At 45.6% G+C, this 19,420-nt stretch overlaps 1 protein-coding gene across 1 annotated transcript in view; it reads right to left on the reverse strand.

The window, feature by feature from the left end:
* LOC119450884 (CD9 antigen-like) overlaps positions 1-19,420 on the reverse strand; it is a 54,561-nt gene extending 35,141 nt beyond the window's left edge. Inside the window, exon 1 of the mRNA XM_037714360.2 lies at positions 19,155-19,420. Coding sequence (XP_037570288.1) covers positions 19,155-19,214 — 60 coding nt within the window. The 5' untranslated portion in view covers positions 19,215-19,420. The remainder of the gene's footprint in view (positions 1-19,154) is intronic.

The raw sequence follows: 19,420 nt of genomic DNA on the forward strand, positions 1-19,420 counted from the left end.
CACACAATACCCTTGGGGAACATGCTCCCTGACAGCACAGCTTCATGCTCAGATAGAGTAAAATTTCACCAACAATTAACTCGCCACCTGCTCTATCAGACGAAACACACCCATCATAGCGGGTCGGTAACTTGCCTTCGTTATACCGTACGCTACCTTTATTTGCCATGTTGCTTTTGTTGATTTTGTTACCAGTTGCATTTTATTGTCTTACATTTGAAAACTCGATTTAGGATACCTTATGTTTAATTTGTTGCCATTTGCTTTATATTGTATTGTATTTGGAAACTCGATGGTACGCCCCCCTTATGTAATGCATTCGGGCCCTTAAGGTGCAATAAATGAAATGAAACGTGGACGACCATCAAAGTTATTCTTTCATGGATTTCTCCTTAAGAGCCCAGAGTGCATTACGCAATGGGGACGTACAGACGTGAGCAGCCTTGTCTAGAACGCGGGAACGGTGGCTTCCGCGGCTCTCAGGAGCCAGCCAGCGACGTCTAAGGCTAGCTGAGGGGTCCTACGTGTAACGCTAGGTGCTGGGCAGCTTTGGGCCCAGCAACCACCGTTAGACGTCGCTGGCTGGTTCCGGAGAGCCGCGGAAGCCACCGTTCCCGCGTTCTAGACAAGGCTCCTCACGTCTGTGCGAGCGGGTGACATACAAGCATTATGGAAACAAAATAAAGCAGAACAAGACCGCTTGGGTGCTTTTTTAAGACTACACAAAATTTAAAAAATGGCATATTCCTGATAGCAAAATTCTAATCCTTGAAATGTTTAACTCGAAGAGGCGGACAGTGTTTCAATTACGCATCAAAATGCGTAATCGGTTAATCAACAATAGTGTACTAATAAACTTCTTAACGAGTTACGTTACGGCACCTAAGGCAATTTAAGAATCGTAGCCGGTGAGTTCGCAAGGTCTATTCACTTGAAACAGATTCTCAGGAAGCAACGAGGAAGCAACGCGGAGCGACGACCAAGAAAAACAACTCCAGGCCATCCAGCAGGTCATCGAGGCGCTGGCAGGAGCCTGGCGAGCCGGCAACGGCGGGCGGGGATCCTCGAAGAGCACCCTTCAAGATGACGACGTAGGCCACGTCGGAAGCACGCGTGCGCGCTTTACTGCACGCTCAATAAAAGTCTTCCCAATCCAATCCAATAAGGATGACCATACCGAGAAATGTTGGACGTTACCGCTGCACCCATCTGACGAATTTCACAGAAATGCGCTAGCGTAACTCAACGGGCAACACTTATATAAATGATAGTTCAAAATGCCGCTCGAATTTCACCAACTTTCAGTTAGAACGTTGTGAGGGTACGCCCTTCAAGGCCATGCGTACTTGCGACATTTATTTGTGACTTCCTTGCTGCGTTATAGCCATGATTTATTCGTCATTTCTGTGCTTTAACACAGAAATGTTAAACACAGAAATGTTAAAAGAAATGTTAAAAGTAACATAGCCTCGCAGCGTTGCTAACTGAAAGTGGTTAAAACTGGGGCGGCTTTCTGAAATGTCATCGTGATCGTGATCGTGATCATTATCGTGATCGGGACTGTGTACGTTCCGCCTGCAACGCCTACGAAAGACATCGCAACGTTCATGATAGACATGTTCGGTTAGGTGAGGCCCTACGACGATACGCCCATTCTTATTTTGGGGACAATACTCACTACCGCAGACCCACCATAGCCACAGCTTTGCTGGCTTCCATCTTCACAGTAGTGGAAGGGCTCTGATTTTTTTACTGCGATAGCAATTATATGGACACTCAAAGCGGATTTATGCCGTCGCCGTGAGGTTCCGTATGACGTTAACGGCAATAAAATCGTCTCCGCGCGCCGTATGCTGTATGTGCGAATGAAAGCTCGCGATGGACGCGCGCTTTCACGGGGAGCGAACGCACGGCGGAGAGCAAACGCGCGTTCTGCGCATGCTCTCTGAAGGGCTGCAGAATTATTCGTCTCTTTCCTCCTTTACAATCACCATATATATAGAGCAAACGCGACTTCTCCGTCGCGCGAAAGGCCGGCGGGGGGGGGGGGGAGGGCGGGAGGGCGGGAGGGGAGGCGACGTTTAACTGCGGCACCAAATGCCTATTTGTACAAAAAAGTTGTCGCAGTTTCACCTGAAAGGCGAAGCATCAATTGTGATAGCAAATTTGTAGAGAGCTATACGGAGCAATGATGGTAGCTTTATCAGCTGTATATATAAACTTGGACATGCAGCAGCACCGGCAATATGCAGAACTGTTGTCGACACCGTCGGAGTTTTGCCCACGTTCTCACAAAATGCGTGCGGCGTTGGTGACTGTTGCCGGAGCCTCTGATATAAATAGGCACTTGGTGCCGCAGCTAAACGTCGCCTCCCTTCACCCCCCCGCGGCCTTTCACGCGTCGGAAGAAGGCGCGTTTGCTCTACATATATGGTGATTGTAAAGGAGGAAAGAGACGCCTAATTTTACAGCCCTAAGGGAGCACGGCGCAGAACGCGCGTTTGTTCTCCGCCGTGGGTTCACCCCCCGGGAAAGCGCGCGTCCCACGCTGCCTTTCACTAGCACATACAGCGTTCGGCGGCGCGCGGCGACGATTTCATCTCCATCGACGTCATACGGAACCTCACGGCGACGGTGACGGCGACGCCGACGGCAGAAATCTGCTTTGGAGTGTCCATATAATTGCTATCGGAATAAAACGTTGCGAGGCGAGAAGGCGGTAAAGACTTCTGACGCACCTCGACGAGTGTCCCGTTCTGATCTCGTCGAAAACCTCCGAGCCACCGCCAGCGGCACCGGCATCGGTCACCAACGCCGCGCGCGTTAAGTGCGAACGCCGACAAAACACCGATGGCGTCGACAACAGTTCTGCGCTTTGCTATAAAATATAGTGCTGCTGCATGTACAAGTTTATACAGCTGGTAAAACTACTATCCTTACTCCGTATAGCTCTCTACTAATTGGCTATCGCAACTGATGCTTCGCCTTTCGGGTGATACTGCGACATCTTTTTATTGCGATAGCAATTATATGGAAACTCTAAAGCAGATTTCTGCCGTCGGCGTCGTCGTCGCCGTCGCCGTGAGGTTGCGTATGACGTCAACGGCGATGAAATCGTCGCCGCACTCCGGACTCTGTATGTGCGAGTGAAAGGCCGCGAGGGACGCACGCTTTCACGAGGAGCGAACGCACGTCGGAGAGCAAACGCGCGTTCGGCGCCGTGCTCCCTGAAGGGCTGCAGAATTAAGCGTCTCTTTCCTCCTTCACCATATATAGAGAGCAAACCCTACATCTTCGGTCGCGCGAAAGGCCGTGGGGGGACGGAAGGGAGGGAGGGGAGGCGACTTTTAGCTGCGGCACCAAATGCGTATATAAAAACGTTGCGAGCTAGAAGGTAGGTAAAATTTCCGGCGCTGCTCGACGAGTGTCCCATTCTGATCTCGCCGAAAACCTCCGAGCCGCCCCCAAAGGCACCGGCAACAGTCACCAACGCCGCGCGCGTTCGGTGCGAACGCGGGCAAAACGCCGACGGCGTCGACAACAGTCTGCGCGTTGCTGTTGCTGCTGCATGTGCAAGTTTATACAGCTGATAAAACTGCTATCCTTACTCCGTATAGCTCTCTACTAATTTGCTATCGCAATTAATACTCTGCCTTTCGGGTGAAACTGCGACAAATTTTTTAACCTTGCCTTCCATTCAGTTATGCTGGCGCACTGCGGTGAATTTCGAGAGATGGCCGAAAGACTAATGTCAAAAATTCCTGTACATGATCACTTTCGAGGCGTTCATTTCCAATAGGCTCGCCAAAATACATTTGCGTACCCGTCATTACTGTGCTTGAATGTATAAACAACGTTTTCCTAATAAAGTAAGTGGAACAGTGAATTTTTACAGCCAGCATATTGTACAATAAATAAAGTTTGACGGTCCATGTTTCGAAACCAGTGCCATCCTCCGAATTCTTTCCCAGCTGATAAGCGCTCTAAAATAACCAGCTAGAATCCGTAAATTACCATATGTGCCGTAAGGTATTTTGTAAAAAAAACCTAATTATTGAAATTTTGTGCATTCAGCATATTGATTTCTCGTGTAAGTATTGTGCGCTTCTTGCACTAATCAAGTTCAACTAATTGTGGGATATTCTACAGGAAGTGTTGAAAAAAATGTGCATTGCCAAAGAAAAACCTTTACAAATTCAGTGACCAAAACCTAGCGTACTGCAGCAGAATGTGCAATATAGGAATCACCTCACAGATGTGACAAAAAGCAACACGCAACCCAGTAGAGAAAGAGACGTAAAGACCCAAGTAAACGTAGTAACCCCCCCCCTCCCGAAAAAAATCATGAAGCATTTAAAAGATGGGATAAAAATAAAAAAAGGAATACGCACATATAAAAAATGCGCATATGTGAGCATTTTCCCAATTCCCCGCTTTTCTGCTCCGACATGTTGTACGAGGTACGGCCATTTTACAAGGAGTTTGTAAAAGCCGTTTCAAAAGCAATACTTTTGTTAGTCTGCAAATCACAGTTCCATTACACCTGAACATGAAGCCAATCACAAGACAACCCAGCCAAGCTTAAGAATGAAATAAGAGACGAATTTTAAATCTAGCTTATGTAGTACTTTACTTCATCACAAAACATTGAGCAGTCTGAACACGTGGTTATATTATCAGGCAATGAACTCCAAAATGTTATCGCCTGTGAAAAAAGAACTACTCATTGTTAATGTGCGGCTCTTGCTGATGTCGTCGCGGCAAAGCACCACAACAAATAAATTTTCTCTCCGTCTCGTTCGCAGGTTTCGTGCACACTGGGGAAACAGTTTTTTCACAGTATGCGGATATGTATAGGAGCATAGCGTACTGTCATTTCCAATTTTTTTGTTGACCATGACGCGGCGAAAGGTAATGTTGCACAGGAAGAGTTCATTTGATGGTTTTCGACCCTATCCGTGGCTGCCAAAAATGCGCACAGATTTATTTATTTATTTTTAGTAAGATTGGAATAGGCTCATTTTCTCATTCAATTTTCTACAACAATGGTTTGTCACATAAATTGGGACAAATTACACACGGCACATACAATAAATGAAGAAAAATGAACCCCCCATTTTCCCCAGAACTCTTATATCGATTACATATATAATGGACGAGTTAGAACCCTCGCTACATTCAAGGGAAAGGTATCTAACTTAACGCAAAAGGTAAATGCTATTATGGCCTCTAAAAATGCTATATTGGTGATTCTCGAAGCTTCCACTCGTTGTTATTGATTTCATAGCCCATGTAGTTTTCCTACTGTAAAAATACAGTGATCAAGAGGTCACGACCACTCGGTGTCATTCGCGTCGTTCGTGATTCACTAAGAGGGAGCCTGATAAGGACAAGTCTACATCCTATGTAGCACGGGAAATGAATCATTCTGGCCACACAGATAAGTGATCCAATCTTTTACGTCCGGAAGACGAGGGCAACTACCGGCGTAACTGGCTTTATCAGTAACATTCTTAAAGTGCTGACGTAAGGTAGTTGTTGCTCGGATAAGACGAAAAATAATAACTGGAGACGAATGTCCGTGCTAAGAAACATTGCTTATGGTCCTAGGGCTCGTTTTTTTTTGGGGGGGGGACAAAATGCGACATCCGTGCCGCAGCAATGTCGCAGCACGCTCCATTACCGTCAACTGGCTTCCACTGACGTAGAACGCCAGTGTATCGTCTTGCACTTTGTCTCTCAACGCAGTAGATGCGTGGGACTGCACAAATACTTCAAAGACAGGGCGAAACCTTTTTTGTCAGTGCTATAAGCTCCACTGGTTAGAGCTCGGTATGAGATGCAACAACCATGCTTGGTGGGATGAAAAGGCACACTGAGTGTTTTTTTCGGTCACGTACGAAAAAACAATGAACGTTAATTTTTATGCTAAATGAGCCGAGCCACCAATGTCTCAGTGAAATTATGAAGGCACGTTAATTATAATAACTTCTGGGAGTTAAACAATAAAGCACTCACAAACCGCGGTGTTCATCACACGGAAGCTCCGCGCCGCACCACGAGGGACGCAATAGTGTGGTTTCCTGATTAATTTTGACCACCTGTGGTTCTTTAGCGTGCATTTAAATAATGGCGCACATCAGGTTTTTGGTATTCAGCCCTAATCGGAAACGCGCACCGCGGTCAACAATGGCACCACAGCCTCGTGCTTAGAAGCAGGACGCAATAGTCAATTAGGTACCTCGGTGGGCGAGTTTAATGCTTGGAAGCTACATTCAGGCTATAAAAAGTAATGCTGCTACCAAAGCCAGCGATGCAGTCACATCACAACGCGTGCTCAACAGTGACTCAACAGAACAACCGAAATTAGCGCCGCTGTTTACCCAAACATGGCAGAAAGTATCGCTGCGAAATGAGACGTTCTCTGAGAATGTAGAGCGTGTACCACTGTGTGTCTTTAGCCACAATGACACTACTGAACACGTCGGAAACGATTGTTTCATGCTTATAACCGCAATTAACTTTTTTCAATTATAACTGAGAACAGTGAACATTCGTTTAAATATCTTGTGCCGAGAGGCTCTTTGAGGTGAACCTTTCTCAGTGCAAATGCCTAACTTTATTCATGGTGCTCGTTTTTCTGTTTAGTTGATTTTTTTTTCATATTGCTTTCGTACCCACTACCTTTCGTTGGTTCAAAGTGAGAGAATTTAACCTAATCTTTCAGTGAGGAGAGCCTGCGAGTATTCTAAAGCGAATATAATAGAAAATAGACGACAATATTGAATCAGAAAGCAGAATAAAAATACAATACAAATCGAAACTACTACGAATAGAAGTTCTCGGGGGCCTCATTTAGGGCCACGCCAGTGAATGATTGATGTCGATTGATGTAGTTGAGCGCGCCAAGGTTAGTAACTCTAGGATATTGGGACGCCCTTGCGATGTGCTATAGACGGGCATCCAGAACCTGAACCTTTAAGCCATAGTGAACTTGCAGTGCACTGACACTTTGATATTCTGCCCACGCCTAGAAACGGTTTGAGTCACCCAGAATAGTACCCGCCACCTCACGCTGTCGCTAAGCAGACGAATGTCAGAAGTTGAGCCGACTGAGCAGCCTGGCAGGGCAGTCGACTGGCGGTCGATAAGTGCGTGGTAAAAAGATTGTTTCCGAAAACACTTGCCTCATTTGTACAAGATACAAATGAGGAATTATAGAATTCTCAGAATTATAGAGGACATTAACACAAGAGGCGCACTACCGCAAAATATAATTCTCGCAACACTAGACGTCACGGCCCTGTACACCAACATTCCAATCCCTGATGGTTTAAACTCGATAAAAGAAACGCTGTCCAAACACAATGCATAACACTCTATTGAAGTATACTTGTCTCTTCTTGAATTAGTTCTGACATATAATTACTTCGAATTTGAGGAAAATTACTATCTACAAATACACGGGACAAGTATGGGCACACATTTTGCACCAACCTACGCGAACATATTTATAGGTACTCTAGAAACGGATTTCCTATCTCGTTGCACGCACAAGCCCCACACATACCTACGATACATAGACGACATATTCATAATATGGGAACATGGTCACGAAAGCTTCGAAAAATTTGTAACTTTCCTAAATTCTTTTCACACAACAATAAAATTCACATCGGAATCTTCAAATGAGCGCATAAACTTTCTGGACACAACAATATATATTGGTAATGGGACACTAAAGACAACGCTGTATAGAAAACCTTTTGATAAACAACAGTACCTAGATTATACAAGCCACCATCCCAGACATTGCAAACAAGGTATCTTTAAAGGCCAAGCCACACGACTTCGTCGCATTTGCGTTGAAAACCATGACTACATAGACAGACTCGATCACCTTAAGGAAATCCTATCAAGCAGGAACTACCCGAACACTGCCCTTCAGAAAGCCTACACCGCTGCAACCAAGCTTGATCGAGCCAAGGTCCTGAAACCCCGCCCTAAGATCACAAGGACAACAACGCCTCTTCTTACTACTAAATTCTCAAACGCACTCCCCAACGTGAACAATATCCTCAGTAAATACCACCCAATTTTCACCAGCAACCAGAAACTTAATAAGATCTTTCCCGACCCGCCCAGAGTAGCCTACAGACGGAACAGTAATTTCAAGGACATTCTTGTACACGCCAAACTAAGGACAAAGACGAAGCCAACATCCGGTCCCTGTGGCCGCTCCAGGTGTTCCACATGCAAACATATTCAATCTACTACTACAGTAAAAAGTACAGCGTCAGATTACATTCACAAGGTAACTTCGAATTTCACTTGCACGTCAATTAAGCAACGTAGTCCACTGTCTAGAATGTGCCGCTTGTAACAAGCAATACATAGGTGAGACTGGACAAGAAATGCACACGAGACTCAACGGCCATCGCGCAGATACAAAACACAATTTACCTAAAGCAGTAGCCAGCCACTTCAATGAGCACGGCCATATATTTGATGAAGCAAGACTCTATATACTACAAACAAATTTTCGTTCACCTCGCGATAGAAAATATACAGAATCATACCTCATACACAAGTTTAAATGCCTGCACCCGACAGGGATGAATTTATCACGTGGCAACTTAGAATCGCTAAAAGCAGTAACATAAACCTTAAATTGTTATACCATTAACAAAGGCGCAAAACAAGTTAAACCTCCAGCTAATCTCGATGCTCAACCTCACCTATTCTTCCATTTCCAGTTCTTCCCTGCATCTCCCCTACCACTCATTTTATTATCGTCCTCCATGCTTTTACGCATTGATCAACCATACGAGCCCTTTTCCAGGTACACCTGTCTCCCCCCCAAAATCCCAACCGCCAGGATACCGCCAGTCCAAAATCCCAGACGCCAGGATACCTTTTCGGCGCCTTGACCACACAGGGTCTTGCCAATTCTGTATACCGCCGCGACGACGCCTACGGCGAACTAGTGAGGCTAACGTCCCTTGACGGACCAAGCTGGTCCCTGTCAACCACAAAATTACCCGATGCCTTGATGCTACGCTACTCAAGTCATGCTTTCAACTCGTATTGTCACTTGCACACTGACCGGCTCTTCAGGGACCCGAAACGCACGCCGACCACGACACCTCCGAACGCTCACTCGCCTCTCGCTCCCCCAACCCCCTCTGACGTTTTTTTTTTTTAATGTTTCTTTCTTATTTTTTTTTTTGCCGCTTTCTCGCTCTCCCGCTCTTGTCCCCTCGTCTTAGAAACCGCGCCTAGCCAGTCAAGCGTCAGCGCTCATTTTCTTTTCAGTCTCTCCCTTTACAGCCAGCCACAGCCGACATCGACGTGACGTCACTCCACTAACCCTTTAAAACTAACCCGCCGAGGATGACCAGGCCGCCTTTGACGAAGATAGGTCGTCCTATCGAAACGTTGGCCAGCCTTTCTGAGACACCTTATCCCTGTTTATAATCCTTATTCCTCGTGTGCTACTCCATTAGTCAGCCATCTTTTTTGATTTTGTACGCGTATATAGTGCGTCAAACAACACAAACAAGCATGTTGCGCAGTCACAGATAGTAAACTTTACGCATAGAAAGACAGACGATCCAGGCAAGAACAAAACTATAATCGCAGAAATTGTGATATGTACTTGGGCCATGTGGCGGTTGCGACAGCGCCATATGGGTTGAATAATGGAGTAATAATGCAGAAATCAGTACGAAAATGCGTAATTTAACTGCCTGCAGAGCGGCAACAAATATTCTGCACCCAAAATTAAAGAAGGGTATTTGCTTGGGTTCAAAAAAGAAGTAAAAGCAGGTGGCTAAAAACGAAAGAAAAGGCCGAACGAAAGCCACATATGATGCGGCAAGTTGAACTACCCAATATCCGAGTGTGTTTGTTGGGCAACGCCGCGTGGGCTGGGTGTTCGATGAGCAAGGTCGGTCACAGTTGGTTATTGATGTCCTGGTATTTTGGTATTCGCATGATGATTTTGATCATAATGGTAACTGTTACAATAAACGGTGAAAATGTCTGTGGTTCGAAAAGGTAATTAACAGTCATACGTTTTCATAATTACGAGCCTATATGGGAAAGTGAAGGAACAGATATTTTTACATGCATTGATTTTGCTGCTTCGCTATCTAAAGCACAAACTTTATTCGGCGGGGAAGTTTAGCGAAGCGGTCAATGACTTCTGTCAATGCCGACGTCACTGTGGGCGTATAAAAGCGCCAGCCTAACCAGGCGTTCTTCAGACTTTGTAGAGCGGAAGTAGTTTTCAAGTAATCTCATGTTAAATATATTCTCTCTGCGCAGGCAGTGGTCACTGCAAGGGTGACTAGAATGTGCAGCAGTTTGTACACACTTACGTATAACTTGCAGTCACAATGAGAGAGGGCACCTATATATTCCGGTGCTAAAACCTAAAAACACTCCTTCGATGTCGTTTGCATCCTTGTTTAGGTAACTCACACAAACAGTAAGCTGTAGATTCCAGCAATATCCGTCGTTTCGTCAGAAAGTATGGAGAAGCAGCCTGCGGCGTTTACTTTTGAATCTAGGCTTTCTTTGATAATTTCACCACAAATTTCTATAATTCGGTTCTGTACATTTGGGCTTAAATACGAGGCATTACTTGGGCAACTTTGAAAATGGTTCTTCAGATACGTATCTCCACCATCAGCTCGCCTGCGAAGAAGTGCTCTGAAAATACCAGTATTTTCAGCGGAGTCTTTGCTTACATCCATAGGACCACTCCTCCTATGGCGACGGAGAGCCAGACTTTGTCGCCTGCAAATAGAACTGCCTCAACAATAGGCCGTTAACTTTTCTTCTGATTTCTCTTATTTTACTTTGACTGCCCAGGCCCAGCTGATTGATCACATTGGGCGCGCTTCCTGAAAATGCTTGGAGAAAATTATTAGCAGCTGCCAGCTGACAGTCACGGAGATACTTAGTATTTTCGTGTGTGTGGAAGATTGCGCGCGCGTGCTTCCCTTTCTGGAACGGCTTGGACACGAGGGCTCCAGTGCGTGCATATGTTGGCCCAAGAACATCAAACCCGTAAGTTCCAAAATTGAAAATCCCAAGTACGCCTTTGGAAATGTCAGTGCACCTTTGGCCTCAAAGGTTTATGAGAGCTTTATACCCATAAAATTTCGGAATAGAAATCCATGCGCTCCGTAGATTCCGCTGCGAGATGCCGCAACGCGCCCGCTCGCTATCGAAAAGCCCTTGAAAGCTTGTGCTCGGATGGGTCTCCTTACGTTATGTGACTCCAGGTGCAAGGGTGTTGCGACGAAATCCAGCCCGAGTTCGCAATGTTCCTGCCGAAATGTCTTTTCGAGCGTGAAAAAGACATTGTAGACAAATGCAGAATGATTCCCGGGGCCAGGGTTAGTTTTGGTTGGCGGATCAGCCCCCCCCCCCCTCTCCCCTGGCTACGCCCCTGCTCTTGATTTTGGGAAACAGCCAGACGTCGAAGGGGGGCCATATCAGGAGAGTAAGAAGCCTGTTGAGGTACAGGAGTCTGGTTTTTCGCCAAAACAGTCTGAATCAAGTGCGAGGAATGTGCAGGAGCGTTGTCGTGATGGATGCGCCAATTTCCTGTTGACCTCAACTCCAATATCTTGCGCCCCACAGCATCACGTAGGCGACGGAGGACATGCCTGTAGCACTCTTTGGTGATTGTTTGACCCTGTGGTGCGTACTCGTGGTGTACCACATCGCGGGATTCAAAGAAAGCAGTCAGCATCACTTTGACGTTGCTGCGCACTTGGCGGGCCTTGTTTGGTCTTGGTGGCGTCGAATGCTTCCACTGTGATGATGACTGGGATTTGCTTTCCGGGTCGTACCCGTACACCCAAGACTTGTCACCAATAATTACGGTGTTCATGAAGTCGTGGTCACGGTTTGTGGAATCAAGCAGGTCCTGTGAGACTTCAACACGAAGTTTCTCCCACTTTTTAAACAAAACCCGTCAAATTATAGGAATACTAACGCGACCTTCTGTTCGCGCCGCCGTAGTGCCATTTTCCAATACGCTGGCAACGTACTGAAGGTACTTCATGCCTGATGATATGGTATTACTGATCTGACAAGGCGTTTATATTAGTGTGTCTGCGTAGTACCCTGCTAGCGGCGAACCTTGCGTCCAGCCTGATCTCGTGACAGGCGGAACAGTTTGGGACAGCGGCAATGTGAGAAAGTTATCGCCAACGGCAGCGTACAGATTTAGCTTGCCTCTTCAGGCTAACATAAAAATAGCGGCTGAATATCATATTTATTTTTAACCGTACTAAAGTGCGCCACTTCTGCGATGCGCCAGCAGCAACCACGTCGATCTTTTTGTTATTGTTCTTTTTTTGTGTCAATTTTTGCGGGCGTTCTGCTAAAAGCGCAATAAAGAGCTACGTTAAAAACAGCGCAAAGCAAAGAACTGGAACTCGTGTTCTCAAATGTGCTATAGACTCAACGTATTCTCATATTCGCCGTAAAATGAATTATTAGGGTAATTCGTTAATGAATAGTTAAGGAATTATGGATAAGATGAAGAATACAGGATGATACGTTGCGCTGCTGCATTCAACGTGACCTCTGCTTAGGGGCAATCTTGCAACGAAACGTCATTGACTTGAGCAGCACAATGAAGACGAGGGACGCGGAAAGGAGGCGACTTAAAGAGAGACACGCAGCTAACGGTAATTTGAAGCTGCAGCTTCATGTAAAACTTCAATGCAAATGACTCCGCGACGTCAGATGACACAGCTATCGTGTGCATACAACAAAAGCAATCACAAATTCCGTCAATGCACATGCGATTGCGCTGAGCACTAACCAGGATGACCTGTCCCGTTAATGAAGAGTAACGAAAGGCTGTCCCGTGTTGCTGCTTGTTATTTGGGGCGATACAATCATTTTTCGGGTTTGTCACTCACGACACTCAGATAAAATTGAAGTGGTATCGAATAATGGCTTAAAGCCATAATTTTAAAATTCACAATATTTGTTAACTGAAGGTCGCCCTTTAAAAAAAACTATTTCACTCAGTGTAACACTAATGCCACTTATAACATAATGCCATATATGTAAACCCGCTTACATGAAAACGACAACGAATGAATCAGAGTAAAAGAACGATGTCCTAATCATTTCTAATGCTTTACCTTACGTTTATTTTCATCAGCCCTAAAGGGTGCGCCTTATATACAAAAAATTGGTATTTGATAGCCACGACGCATTCAAAGCATTGTTTTCAACATGTGTCCTATCACAGTTGCAAAGAACGTACGTACGAAATGTGCTCTCTGCCTTCAGAGAGAGAGAGAGAGAGAAATAACTTTATTTTGCCCAACATGTGGTTAGAGGAGGGGGCAATGACTAGAAGCCTCCCCCATCCCCCCGTTAGACGGCGGCCAGCAGCCCCTGAGCGGCGGCGGCGTCTTCAGCCATTTGGACTACTCTTGCTTGAACATCCCGGTCCGAGCTGAGCAGCACGGTCTCCCATTGCTCCTCATTTCTTATTATTAAACTTGGTTGTTGCGTTTTTGAACAGTTATTGTTATGATATTGTTTCTTTGGGCATGTCCAGATTATGTGTTGAACATCTGCTTGGTTGTTACAATGCTTACATATATGTCTGTGTATTGACCCTTTTCGCGGAGCAGTTAACTCTACAGGAACGATATGGCGCTTTCGGCCGCGCGCCATACGTTGCCTCAGCGAATGCGCACGAATACGAAACCATTACTGCTTCTACCCTGCTACTGTGCGATCAGCTGTTGAAAATGCAACTGGGTGTGCGCTAATGCACTGTGCCCAATTCATACTGCAAAATGTGTCGCGATAAAGGGAAGACGTGTGCGGTAGTTCGCTGCAAAAATAGTGATTCATATATTATTGAATGGAATCAACCTGTGCCGCCGCTGCTACATAATGACTGCCTTTGTTGCCGCCCTTCGCGATGCACGGATTTCCTCAAGGATAAAAAATATAATTCATCCGCCTGCGCTGTATAACCAACCTCCAAAGAAAGGACTTCAACTCCGGAACGTCGGCACTTTGGAGTGAGTACTGCTCGTTAAAAAATGAAGTAGTGCCACTTACTGGCATAGTAAGTTTCACGCACGCTATCTACACACATCCACCCTTACTCGCACGAAAACTTACGCCCACCCTATCGCCATTGTGAGAGTGAAGAGGCGCACACTTCAATCAATGTGCCGAAGCATGAGTGACGGCGACTACACCGACAAGACACGAATGTTGTAAGCTGAATGTTTCGCGACGGTCCACAGAATAAGCGAGGGACTAGCGATAATATGTCTTTGCTACGAGCTACCGCAAAGTACACAACCTTTAAATTCCAAGCTTTGTGCGCAGCAAGAACAAATTTATCGCAGCAGAGCACACCCGCGTGTGATTACGCTGAAAATAAACAATCAGATAGTGGCCGCACCGAGGAACTTTACTGAGTCAGAAATATGACAAGCCACTGGTTCAAAATGTTTGCGTAATAAAGAACGCAGAGCACACTAATCCCGATTTATTTCATAAGCGGAAAGATTGGACAGCTTGGAATACATTTCTAGCCCCGCTCTTAGTACAAGCACCGTATACGCTGCTCACGCCGTTTGGACAAGGCGCAATGAGCTCTGAAAGCACTTACATGGCCTCTAAAGCTGTCACCCAAAGCTTCGTGTCGTGCACGCAGTCACCCTCTACGATACGCGTGGAAACAGCGGTTTGCTGCGCCGCGCCGGCGTCACACGCTTGTATTGTAAACGCGGAGGCAACGGAGGCGGCTGAGGCAAGCAATGGACGCGTCACCACGTGATCAAACATGGCAGCGCCCACGGGAGCGCCGCGAAAAGGGTCAATACGTCTGGGTGACAGTGACTGAAGGCAATGGGGTTGGGGAATGTGTTGGTTTGTATTAGCCGCCAAGCCACCGATTGCCACTTGTTTAATGAGAAATGTGCTGCCGGATATCTAGCCCTGGCTTGTCTGTAATGATCAATGATTTCCCTAAAGGAAACCAGCCTATCTCTGCCCGACCGGCGGATTGCGAATGCGTCCGTAATGGTGTTGGTGACGTCGTCTCGGTCTGCGAAACCTCGAGCCGCGTCATGCGCATTCACGTTGCCTGGCAGGCCACAGTGGGCTGGTGCACACATGATTTGTATTCCCCTAACTCAGTCTCCGTGGAAACCAGCCTGGAGGATTTTTTGCGCCTTTGGCGGGATGCGTCCTTTAGCGTAATTTAATATGGCGGTCTTGGAATCACTTATTAAAATTTTATATTTGGGAGAAGATGTCATTGCGAGTGCAATGGCGACCTCTTCCCCTACCTCTGGCGTTGTTGTTAGGGCTGTGCCTGACGCAATTGCATGTCCTTGATTATTGACTACTGCCACTGCCATGGCATCTTGATGTTCGTAGTCGGCTGCGTCTACATATAGCACATCTTTAGAATTACCAAACCTTCTTCCTAATGCTTTGGCTCTTTTTTTTCTTTGTTCTTCGTTGTGCGAAGGATGCATGTGTTTGGGTAACGGAGGTATATATTGGTGTCTCCTAATGTCCGCTGGTATATCTGTTTTGATGTCAGTTCTGGGTTCATAGTTGAAGCGCAGTGATTCCAGAATTTGTCTTCAGGTTTGACTTTTGGAGAGCCTCTCCATCTGGGCAGTTCTGTGAGCTTCTAATCAACTCTTCTATGGTGTTATGGAGCCCCAGTGCCTCGAAACGTTCATTCGAAATGGAGACCGGGATCCCCAGAGCTTGCTTGTAGGTTTTCTTGGTCATGACGTTGATTCTTTTCTTTTCATCAGTTTTAAGGTCTAATAATGGCGCTACGTAGACGATCCGGCTGAGAACAAAGGTTTGAATTAGTCTGATCAAGCTATTTTCTTTCATACCGTGGTGTTTATTTGCTATGCGCGAAATCTGACGCGTTGTCTGATATGTAGTGCTTTCTAACTGTCTGACGGTTTCAATATTGTAGCCGTTGTTATGAATCCGCATACCGAGGATCTTTATACTTGTAACCAGCGGTATGGGTTGTCCTTGGTTTGCGAAGAGCTGTATATTGGGGACTTCAGTTTTCTTTTTCCCTCTTGACGTTGGCTGGTATAGCAGGAGCTCGGATTTCTGCGGGGAGCATCCCAGACCTCTCGACCCAACGTATGATTCTACCGCATCAGTGTGTCCTGAATATGACCATCACTGGCTCCCGCTATCCATAGCGTAATATCATCGGCGTGTAGGCTATGATTTAGATCTTCAATGTTATTAAGTATTTCTGGGAGGCCTATCATGGCGACATTGAAGAGAAAAGGCGAGAGGACAGAGCCTTGCGGCGTACCTCTGCTCCCCATCTCTAGTTCGTCCGACGCCACTCCTCCTATTGTTAAGATTGCTCTTCTGTCAGATAGAAAGTCTTTATTATAATCGTACGTATTACGCCCAACTCCTAATTTTACCAGGTTTTCCAATATGGCTTCATGTTTCACATTGTCAAAGGCCTTGGTTAGGTCTAGTCCCAGTATGGCCCTGGTATCCATCCAGGAGCAGCCGTTTCCGTCTATTATTTGGCGCTTAATTCTCAGCATTATATCTTGCGTCGATAACTTCGGGCGGAAGCCCACCATTGTGTGTGGAAAGGCTTCTCTGTTCTCCATGTATATGTTTAATCTGTCGAGGACCACGTGTTCCATCAATTTCCCAATGCTTGAGGTCAGCGAGATTGGTCTGAGGTTTTCAAGCTGTAGTTCTTTGCCTGGCTTCGGGATCATTGCGATTTTTGCTGTTTTCTACTGTTTTAGGATTTTGCCTCTTTCCCAGCAAACGGTCATTTATTTTTCATCTGGCTTGAGCAATGCCAAAATCTTTTGACACCGTCCCTTTGGCATCGGCATAAGTGGAATATTATTTGCCATTACTGAATCTGAGTTTCTCTTTTTCCTATGCACGTCCAAAAACAAGATTTTCAAGGTGAAATGTACAAGAGCTTCCCCACGACACCGAACGTTAAAGTCTCGACGTGGCCTATAAACCATACTGTGACAGAAAAAAAATCACTTTTATACGTCGGGCGCGTCAGCTGGTATTGTCAGCTCTCTGTACAGTTTATGTGAAATCTTATCTTACTCAAATATAACACATTATATGTTGATTTGTTCAAATAAGAGCACAATGTTCTACGAGTGTTGAGACGTGTTTCAGTTTTCTCTATGAAGGCGGGGTGGGTATGGCGCTACAGAAAAGAAACAAATGAGAAATACGGTAAGACAACAGAAAAAGAGCTCTCGCTGAAATGATGACAGCCGTTGAAATCCTTTATGCCGGAACAAATCGACCTCTACTGGGCGGCTGTCATGTTTGCCCGTTATTTTAATCAAATATAACGTACTATATGTAGATTTCCTGATAATAACATCACACAAGGTTTTACGGGTGTTGAGATGTGTTTTAGTTTTCTCTACGAAAACGCGATGGGTATGCCACTACAGATAAAATAAACGTATCAGAAATACGGTAATACCACAGAAAAAGAAATAAAATTCTGTCGCTGAAATAGTGACAGCCGTTGAAATCCTTCATATAACAACAAATCGATTTCTGCTGGGTGGCTGTCATGCTTCCCCACTGTCTGAATTACACTATAGCGAGAGATTGAGGGAAACGGATAACGGCTAGCAGTGCTTCGTGGGTATGGTAATCTTAAAACGCGCAGATGCTTGTATTCCACAGTACATCGTTTCAAATATTTGCACACCCGAACACACCAGCAGGAAAGCGTCTGGGAACACGCTTAGTAAGAGAAGTGAGCGCAGCAAAGTTATAAACATGGAGAGAAAAACAGTGCGGCAAGGACCCTTCTGACTACTATTGGCTACAGTATTTGGAAAGGTGCTTTTTCTGAAAAACCATAAACGTACTTGTTTTAGATGTTGTCGCAGATGTGAAAAGTGAGCCAAAAGCAGCAAAAAACGTTATCATACTATGTATATATATATATATATATATATATATATATATATAAACGAGAGGGCCAAAGAGGGGACCGATTTTTATTAGGCATATCACAAGAAACCAACAAAGACACGGAGGACAGCATAGAATTTGTGAGTGGTTGCGCTGGCTGACACCCCCAGGTTTAGTTCTAGAACATAAACATAAATACCCCACAAAGAGCATGGGAACACGGCGCCGTGATAGCTCAATTGGTAAGGGCATCGCACGCGTAATCCAAACTCGTGGGTTCGTTCCCCACCTGCAGGCAGTTGATTTTTCATCCACTTTCCTTTCCATGAAGTTACCATTTAGTTATTGTCCATTAATAAGTACAAGTAATTACCCCTATGCTATCATTGGTGTCTTTTTTGGCTTCTTCTGATATGACTGTATATATAATGAGGAAATTGGCTACATCGAAGATGGCACGCCAACATCAGAGCCTTGCTGAAGGTACTCATCACCCTGCTGAACGCCTACTTCAGCTTGCGGAAATGGGCCCTACCACAATAATTGTTGCCGAATCAAATAATAAAGAATCAATTTCCTAAGATCGCTTGCAAGATTCATTTTTTATGCTACCTGAGAGTGCCTGCTAAAAACAGAGCAATAAATGCAGACGTAATTTGCTGCCCGAATAGAGTTTTGCCGGTAGGAGTTCACAAACAGTAGCAGTTAAACTTGGATGACTCATTGTTTGTTAGTTCATCTCGGTTGTTTTTCAGGCGTCTGCCTTAATTCAGATGTGTGCAACTGTTCACGGGCTTTCTTGGTGTCCAATTCGAAATTTCCCGCAGTTTGATTAATAAATACTCTGCCTTAATTTTCCCTTTAGATAAAAAAAGTATTATGCCTGCGTCAACGAATGATTCACGTCATTATAAGGTAACTGTTAAGTCACGTGAATAATCTTACTCGAGATGCAAGAAGTAACGCTTGGCTCTTCTAGAGTGGCGGACTCTCTTCCAGCTATAAGAAACGCGACACGAGAAAATGCCGTCGACAAAGGAGAAGAAAAACAAGATCGTCAGCCCGAGATTTGAACTTAGGCCTAACGTGGCCAACAAAACAACGCTCCGACATTACGTTTGAACCTGACGCCACCCAGTTTCGCGCTCACTTACCCAGACGAGCAGATTGCACGTGATGAGAATGTACTTCACGCAGGCTACTCCTTCGTCCATAGCTTCTAATTTTTCCGGGGCACGAATGGCTCAAATTTCACACCACCACTTAACGCACACACGCGAGCTTCACACTGTGAGGAGTGCGGCCTCGGCCAAGGAATGTAGATTACGCAGGGGCGGTGGCCGGTGCGACGCCAGCCCCAGGTGAGCAAGCCCCAACGCTCAGAATGCTTCCCGTTTGAACTCACTCGGCCGTTATCGCA

This window comes from Dermacentor silvarum, chromosome 4 (assembly GCF_013339745.2).
Source record: "Dermacentor silvarum isolate Dsil-2018 chromosome 4, BIME_Dsil_1.4, whole genome shotgun sequence".
NCBI classification, from domain to species: domain Eukaryota; kingdom Metazoa; phylum Arthropoda; class Arachnida; order Ixodida; family Ixodidae; genus Dermacentor; species Dermacentor silvarum.